We start from the raw sequence: 8,094 nt of genomic DNA, 5'->3' as shown, positions 1-8,094 counted from the left end.
TCCAGTAACCTTGCCCTTCATATACACACAACCTAGACAGCCACTGAAGGCAGGGCAGGGCTGGCCACACACTCCACACCCACACTCCGGAGGTCACACAATCCCAAGCTCAGCCTGTTGTGTCCAGAATTGTTAAAAAGTTTGGTCCTAATTTGGAAGCTGTTCTTTTTTCTCTCTCTACACTTTAAAAGAAGCCGTCTCTCAATGTGAGAGAGAGAGAGAGAGAGAGAGACACACACACACACACGCACAGACTTGCTACATGGAAAACGATGGTGTAAACGAAATAAGAGCTGCGGGATCTGGTCCAGGATTACATCACATGTCATGATTAAGGTCTTTATTTATTCCATTTCATATTTCATTGTGGGGAGTGGGTGGGCGTAAAAGATGCAAATATAAAACAAATGAGAAGCTCAGAAAATTCATTCTGCAGGACAGCGCCCAGGGCTCCATCCCAAACACACATAGGATTTGCTGCTCACGTCTCCTGTGCCCCGGTGCTCGAGCCTCTGCTCTCGAGTTGAGCCACTGAAACAGGAAGAGACAACCCCGATTAGTTCACACCAAAAACCCACTGTGTGCATGTACGCAAGGTCTAACCCCGCTGTAAACGCTGGCTGAGTGTGGTGGGGTCAAACATTGTTCACTCATCACCAACACACAGCTCAAAATGCCGCCCTCCTCTCCCCAACCCTATAATTAAGCCAAAACTGTTCCCCCCACACCCACCCCCCGCAACACACTGGCTGGAGTGGGAGAGGGAAATGATAATATCACGTCTCCACGTAACCTGTGTGGAAGCTGTTGGGGAGCAGGTACTGGGACACTACCCTGCGTGAGGGGCCTATCTATATAAGTTTTTGTTGTTTGACCCTCAAGGCTTGCAGGATGGCACACAGCCAAACTCAGCTGACACCCCAGAGTGTCTCAAGTGTCACCTGACACCCCAGAGTGTCTCACACTCCCATTTTGTTCCCGAGTCCCAGGAAGCTCGATCCTAGCCAAGAGGGTTCCTGGTACGAGCGCAACATTCCCAAGGGCCGGCTTGTGAGATCCGTTTTTCAAAACTCTCAGGAAACCAACTCCCAGTTTGTGACCATAGGAGCAGGAAGGCCATCGAGTGTCTGATCGGAACACACAGATCCTTTAATCCCATTTCCCTGATTTCTCCTCCATAATCCTGAAATCCGTGGTTTCTTCCCATCTTTCAAAGATCCCACCTCGGGCTGACTGGGCAATGTGTGCTACAGTCTCACAGCCACGTTACATTGACTTAATATGGTCAAACTAGTCCCATCAACTAACCTGCACACAGTGTGATTCCCCAGGGAGACAGATGGGTAATTTGAGCAGACAATGAATGACTGTCAAAGTGATGGGGTGGGAGAGAGGAACAGACAGGGCAGTGCAATACACAGTTGTCTTTTGCAGTCCTGTTAGCGCGTCACTTACCGAGCTTTCGGTTCCGCTGGAGCTCAGCACTCAGGTCTCCAGTCTTGTTCCAAGCTCCAAGGACATACTCCAACTCCCTGCTGCCCTCTGAAGCCTGAAATAGTTGGTGAGAGTGAGAGAATCGCTGGGCTGTCACAGCGCAGTCAGTGTGCTGCGTGACATCCTAGAAATATTTCCGGGACTATTTTTTCACTGTCCCAATAACATTGGATCAACAAACCGCTCTAACAATGTCTATTATTGTTCCTAGTCACTTTATAAATCCACGCCTGCTGACACACAGACATTTCTCACCTTCTCCCCGAAGTCTCAATGCAGCCCAGCTCTGCACTGACCTCCACAACCCGCCTGTCACGGGCCCCAAATTCTGCCCGGCCTGTCAGACCCTTCTGAGTTGACATTTAAAAAAGCCGCAGAATTGTGGAAAATTCTTAAAAATTCAGCTTATATTGAAACATGGTTTTGCTCTCGTCTTAAAGAAACAGCTCCCAAATTAAGGCTGAATTGACAAGTTTCTTCCCACAGAATACAGTCAATTCACTTTACAGTATATTTTGTGAAGTGCATTGAGATGTCTTGACGAAGTGATAAGGCACTATATCAAATGCAAGCATTATTATTATTAATTTTCCACTATTTTGCATCTCCTTAAAGTTGAAGCAAGAATATCTCGTAGACCGAATGGGTGGGATTTCAGGTGTCGGAGATCCCACACTCGCTCACTGCTAACGGGTCTCTCAAAGTCACTCTCAACCATGCTGAACAAATCCTTCAGTATAACCTAGCAGCGGTGGTGGGGGCAGGGGACTGTGGCCAAACTTGCACAGTCCCTGTCTAACATGCAGAGGAGACTGAGGAAGGGGGAAAAGGAAAGATCAGCCCAGTCGTCAGTTAAGGTTAGTCTGCCACTTGTGTCACTTTAGTCGCAGACCAGGCTGCAAAACTGTGAGTTCCTCTCTTCCCGGTGATGCTGACTCTTGGAGCTGGACCTGTGGGTGGCTGATGACCTCATTTTCTATGTTGGAAGACGGCACATGTTTGTGCGTGTGGGTGTGTCCATGTATGCGTGTGGACATCCAGTGAGGACACCTTGCCGACACTCAGTGCTGGTCTCACACACAGAGCTCCACTGTAACTTTAAATTCTGGGCGAATATAGAAAAACAGCATCAGACAGGCCTCCCCCTGGCTGCCCCTCTCTATCCAATGCCTCCTCATGGTAAGCAGCAATGGTTCCGGGCTTCGAACCGGCACTGTTACAGCTCCGTATCACCTCCAAACATCTCTTCATACCATGATAGGCTTTAAGTAGGCAGATACCGCAGCCATTTTGTGCACAGCAAATTCCTACACAGGAATGAGCAATTCATCTGTGACATTGTTGGCCAGGACAACAATGTGGGTTTAAAAAGCAAAGTGGACGGGTATATGAAAGTCAGAGGCTTGAAGGGGTCTGGGGATAGGACTAAACAAGCACCTTGCTCTAAGAGCTGGTGCAGACTCGATCTACCGTAAATGTCTATGATTCTAGGACACCGGGAGAAAACCTGCCTTCTCATTTACTATCAAGCTGCCAGATCTTTAGAGTCCACCTGAAAAGCTGGCGGACAGGACCTGGATCTAACATCACTCCCAAAGGACGGATGTCCGTAGCCATTCTCCCCACTGACCCACAGACACAGCAGCTTCTCTCTGGTAGCCTTCAATATCGATACAGATGCTTCGACTTTGGACCTTAGTGCACTGAACCTGTGGCAGAACAGAGAGAGATGGTCAGGCCACCCACAACATTCTCCTCATTACAGCATCTAATAATAACAATGCTTGCATCTGATGTAGCACCTGTAACATCAAAGCATTGCTTTTGACGTTGCCATTGCTATCAAGTGAAGCAATTGCGTATTTGTACGCAAACGTGGCTGCCAATTTATATGCAGCAAGGGCTCACACACAGCCACAAGGTAAACAGCCAATTTACCAGGAGGATTGTTCACCAGGACACTGGGAGAAACGCTTTCCCTTTCCCAATAGTGCGCGGGACATTTAGCGTCAACCTGAACAGGCAGACAGAAGCTGGATTTAATGTAAGGTCTTAACATAAGGGTGCCCCTGTATTGTGCTGGAGAGTCAGTCTACACTGTAAGCTCAAAGACCCCCTGACATGGGACTTGACGTGGAGTCCTGTAGCTCAGTGGTTAGAGCACTCGCTTTGCAAGTGAGAGACCTGAGTTCAATTCCAGGCAGGTCAGGGCGAAACCTTGGGCAAGTTTCCTTACTCCACACGCCTAATAATAATCCCTCCAAAAAAAAAAAAAACAATAATTAAATTGGTCATTTTCAATCTACGACTGTTTGTGGGACATTGCTGTGCGCAATTGGCTGCCGCGTTCGCCCACAAATATACAGTCAATTCACTTTACAGTGTGTTCTGTGAAGCGCTTTGGGACGTCCTCCCGACGTGAAAAGCGCTATATCAAATGCAAGGATTATTATTATTATTATTATTGATGCCACACTTTTGACTTAGTGACTACGCCTGGCTCACACTTAATTCTACGTTTCATTTCCAATTCCAAGGAACACTAGTTCTCTCCATGTTACACGGATACGGTTCATTGTCTGAAGTGCATATGTGGTTTATTGGATCTTCGGAATTGCCCCCTTCACTCCTCCCCTGCCCTCCCCTCTCCGCCTGTTCCCGGTCATTCTGACCAACTCACTCATCTCTCTCCTCGGAATGTTGCTGCTCTCTTGTGGTCGCTCTGTGCGCCTGCACCGCCAAGTCAGCAGCATCTGCACAACACAATACAACTACATTTATACAATGCCTTTCACGTTGGGAAGACTTCCACAAACCCTGACAGGACCCCACCCATCAACAGAGAACAACTTGAAATAACTCTCTGCGTTAAAGACAAAATAATTATCGCAATGTCTTTCGACCGGCTTGGGGGGGTGGGGTGGGGGGGGGGAAGGGAAAGAGAGTGAGGAGGGAAATTGAAGATGGCTGTGCTGCACCCTAAACAAACAACGTTTAACATCTTATTGTTAGACAGGAGCATAACAAGCACCTGTGCTTGTATCATCCGGACCGACATCCCTGGATGTAAAGGAACTGAGAATGTGTGTCCCAGTAATCGGAGAGTATTTAGCAGGGGACAGTCGGCGGAGCTTCTTGTTGGGAGTGGTCTCACCTTCCTGCCAATGAGAAAATAAACAAAAATTAGAACCCCACCCCCCACACACATACAAGTTAGAGGTTTCGGGTACGAAGGAAGCAAACTCTTATCAAAAACCTGAGCAAAACTCACCCTTTTCTTGTCCAACTGCAGGGACCGTTTCACTCTGAAATAAAAAAAATGTATTTTACTGGAAAATAATAGAAGGTTAAATCTTTAAAAGCAGATTCTATGTGAGTGGGTGCGTGGGGGAAGAAAGGAAATGGGGAATCGAAGTTGTATTCCGGGTTTTCCAATTGCCTTTCCCCGGTTTCACAAAGGTGCTGTGGGATGGGTCCATTGGCAACCACCGGCACCTTAGTTAAAGACCACACAGTGAGCATCAGCAGGGCATCTAATTGGAGCGGGGGGGGGGGGGGGCGTGAGATTGCTCATTCACTCCATGGAACATTGCTGCTGGTAAATTGGCTGCATCCAACCTTTATGTAATACGCTACACCTAACCTGCGTTGCCACTGGCCTGGGAGTGTGGGCAGACAGTGTAGAAGGAGCTTTAGTCTATCTCTAGCCCGTTCTGTCACTGATTGAGGAGTGTGGACGGATAGTGGAATAATAATCCTTGCATTTGGTATAGCACAGTATCACGTCGTCGAAACATCTCAAAGTGCTTCACAGGATTTTAAAGTGCGGAGACTGTGTATTTTGTAGCGGGAGCTTTAATCTGTCTCTAACCTGTGACTAGGTCAGACAGTGTGCAGTGCTGGATGGGATACTGGATATCTGCCCAGGGACAGTGTTACAGTTCCCCAGCACACCTTGATGAGCACAACATTCACTAGTTAAAAACAAACAGTCAGTTTGAGGCATGACTAATTGAGTTAAATTATTGGTTGAATGACCTAATAGGCTGTGCTGAGCAATCAATTATAATTGATTAGCAATAGAGCTTTTCCTTTTTTAAAAAAAATCGATGCATTGAGCTGTCACTGATCTGGCAGTAGGGGATCTGACCTGGTCACTGACTGATCCTGACAGCCATCACACTGATAGCAGCTACAAGACAAACTGAAACCATTTATGGTTTGGAGTCCTTGGCCTGGCCCTGTGTGAAATAATGGCGCTGGTATCTGATACATCGCTGACAACATGAAAATGTCTCATGTTGCTTCAGAGAGAATTGCTGTCAACTGTAGTGACAGCAAGCACTTCGAGACTCTATAATAATAATCCCTGCATTTGATACTGTGCCTTATCACATCGTTGAGACGTCCCAAAGTGCTTTACAGAATATATTGTAGTTTGACTTGACTATATATTTTGTGGGTGAAACGCGGCTGCCAATTGCGCAGAGCAGTGTCCCACAAACAATCGTGGATTGAGTGATCAGTTATTTTTCTTGTTTTTTTAAGGGATTATTACCCCCACTTAGAAAGCGATTTGGCAATCGACTAACAATTGGGTTCCCTGCACGAATGGCGTTATATAAATGTGACTGTATTTGTAGGCAAACAGAAAATCTGTCCTGGAGCGTTAGCCTGGATACTGAGCTCAAAGTCCTGTCGTGGTGTTTGAGAACCAAACCTCCTGACCCTGAGGCAAGATCCAAACTACCATGACTTACAGCACCTTACACATAGGTTTTCAAAGCACTTCACAGCGATGAAGGGCGTTACTGAGAAAAAAAAGTGAGACGCGAAGAAGGATTAAGGGCATGGCGCATTAATGCAAAGCAAATACATTTTAGGAGAAAGTGCCATAAAGCAAAAGCGTATTACTTTAGACCCAATAATCTTACATTTGGCAGAGCACCTTCACGTCGGGAGGATGTCTTGTAGCTCTTCACTTTAAATAGTAATAAGCCCTGCATTTGATATAGAGCCTTATCAAAGTGCTTCAGAGTATACTGTAAAGTGATTTGACTGTATATAAAGTGTGGCGAAATGACTGTATAGAAAGTGCAGCGACTGTGTATTTTGCAGGCGACAGGCAACATCCATGAAGTGAAACAGCCGGGGGTGCGGAGGAGCGGGTAAACGGAGAAAAAGACTGAGAGCGAGCAACAAAGCGAGCAAAGTGGATTAGAAGGGCTGTGAGCTCAGGATCAGGGCCGAGGCCCTAGCAGGCCGGGGGGCACCACAGTGTCAGATGTGCCATTAAACCTCATGTTAGTTAGATTTCTTTTAGAAAATAATATTTGGGGTTATAGTATATGAGTAATTTGAGATATGACAAATGTAGGATGCTTGGAAGAACCGGGCAACTTGGGACCTCAGGTTCCCCAAAGCTTTCCACTGCGTTACAGACACAATTAATTGCTATCTCCATAATAACACTAACAATCCTTGCATTTTGATACAGCGCCCCTGTCACGTCTTCGAGACGTCTCAAAGCGCTTCACGGGATATACTGTGAAGTGAATTGACTTGTGCTATTTTGTGGGCGCAATCGCAGTTTGGCCCCACGAAACAGCGGTGGATCGCGTGTCCGAATTATGACGATATAATAATAACAATCATAATCCTTGCATAACCCTATGCATTTTTTTAAAAATGGGAGGGGGATTATAACCCCCCCCCACCGAAAACGATCCGCAAATCGACTAACAAGCGGGTTCCCTCCTCACTGCTGGTGAACAGCAATTTGCCCCAACTTGTGCCGTCTGTGGGGCAATCGCTGAGCGCAATCGGCGGCCGCGTCCGCCCACAAATATACAGTCAGTTCACTTGACGGTGTCTTCTGTGAAGCGCTTCGGGACGTCCTCCCGACGTGAAAAGCGCGATATCAAATGCGAGGATTATTATTATTATTATCATTATTATTATCATTATTATAATAACTTTTAGCTCCTGCCCGGGAATCGAACCCACGGGCCCTGTCGCTTGCGAGGTGACCGCTCTCACCACTCAGCTGCAGGACCGTGGGTCGTGACTGTCAGGATGGGAGAAGGCCCCGACGGGATGGGACTTCGGTCACGTCTCAGCTGGAGATGTCCTGCGGACCCTCCCCCTCCCCCTCCCCCGGGGCGTCTGCTCAGGCGGACGGTAAAGCTCCCGCGGGCGGCGCCGTCAGCGGGGAAAAGAGAGGCCACTTTTTCTTTCTTTCTCTCTCTCTCTCTCTCTCTCGCTCGCTCTGGAGTGGGTTAAGACTGAGAGGATTGACTCACGGCCGCCGCGGCTTCATCCCGTCCTCCCGGGGGACGCGCTCCAATTTGGCGCCGAGTGTCCGTGTCCGTGTCCGGCCGCCCGCTGGGTCCGGGCGGAAACCTCGCCCCCGTTAGCCGGAACAATACCGGAGTGGTCGATCAGCGCCGCTCGGCCCTTTGGACTTTTTTCTTTTTACGCTGAGGACTCGTCGACATCTCCGCCGGAGACGCCAAGTTTGCGGTTTAATGGACAGGGCGAGTGATGAGTTTCAGTTGTTTTTTTTTTTGGGGGGGGGGGGGGAGCCGGTGCCCTCGGAGG

The 8,094-nt window shown here is 47.9% G+C and overlaps 1 protein-coding gene across 4 annotated transcripts; it reads right to left on the bottom strand.

Moving 5' to 3' along the window:
• Window positions 1-313: 313 nt before the first annotated feature.
• On the bottom strand, window positions 314-7,929 carry LOC103188822 (centromere protein R). 4 transcript variants are annotated; one of them, XM_007908944.2, is made up of 7 exons: window positions 7,797-7,925; window positions 4,766-4,799; window positions 4,526-4,652; window positions 4,175-4,247; window positions 3,047-3,203; window positions 1,456-1,549; window positions 314-531 (listed from the first exon to the last, which is right to left on the bottom strand). In XM_007908944.2, the coding sequence occupies exons 1-7, from the start codon at window positions 7,811-7,813 to the stop codon at window positions 482-484; spliced, it is 552 nt and encodes a 183-aa protein (XP_007907135.1). In that variant the 5' UTR covers window positions 7,814-7,925; the 3' UTR covers window positions 314-481. The 4 variants fall into 4 exon arrangements, with proteins under 4 accessions (XP_007907135.1, XP_007907137.1, XP_007907138.1 ...); XM_007908946.2 differs by having other exon boundaries at window positions 3,125-3,203; window positions 7,797-7,922; XM_007908947.2 differs by lacking the exon at window positions 314-531 and having other exon boundaries at window positions 1,462-1,549; window positions 3,069-3,203; window positions 7,797-7,928.
• Between the last annotated feature and the right edge of the window lie 165 nt (window positions 7,930-8,094).

This window comes from Callorhinchus milii, unplaced genomic scaffold (assembly GCF_018977255.1).
Source record: "Callorhinchus milii isolate IMCB2004 unplaced genomic scaffold, IMCB_Cmil_1.0 Scaffold5, whole genome shotgun sequence".
In the NCBI taxonomy this organism is placed as follows: domain Eukaryota; kingdom Metazoa; phylum Chordata; class Chondrichthyes; order Chimaeriformes; family Callorhinchidae; genus Callorhinchus; species Callorhinchus milii.
The sequence above is the reverse complement of the archived record's forward strand: the minus strand, read 5'-3'. Positions and strand labels throughout refer to the sequence as shown.

Bases quoted from the DNA above. Each gene is read 5' to 3' on its own strand.
- LOC103188822 (XM_007908944.2), bottom strand. The intron at 4,653-4,765 runs GTGAGTTTTGCT...TCTCATTGGCAG, and splicing joins TGCAGTTGGACAAGAAAAGG to GAAGGTGAGACCACTCCCAA. The intron at 532-1,455 runs GTAAGTGACGCG...TTCCTGTTTCAG, and splicing joins CCAGCGGAACCGAAAGCTCG to TGGCTCAACTCGAGAGCAGA.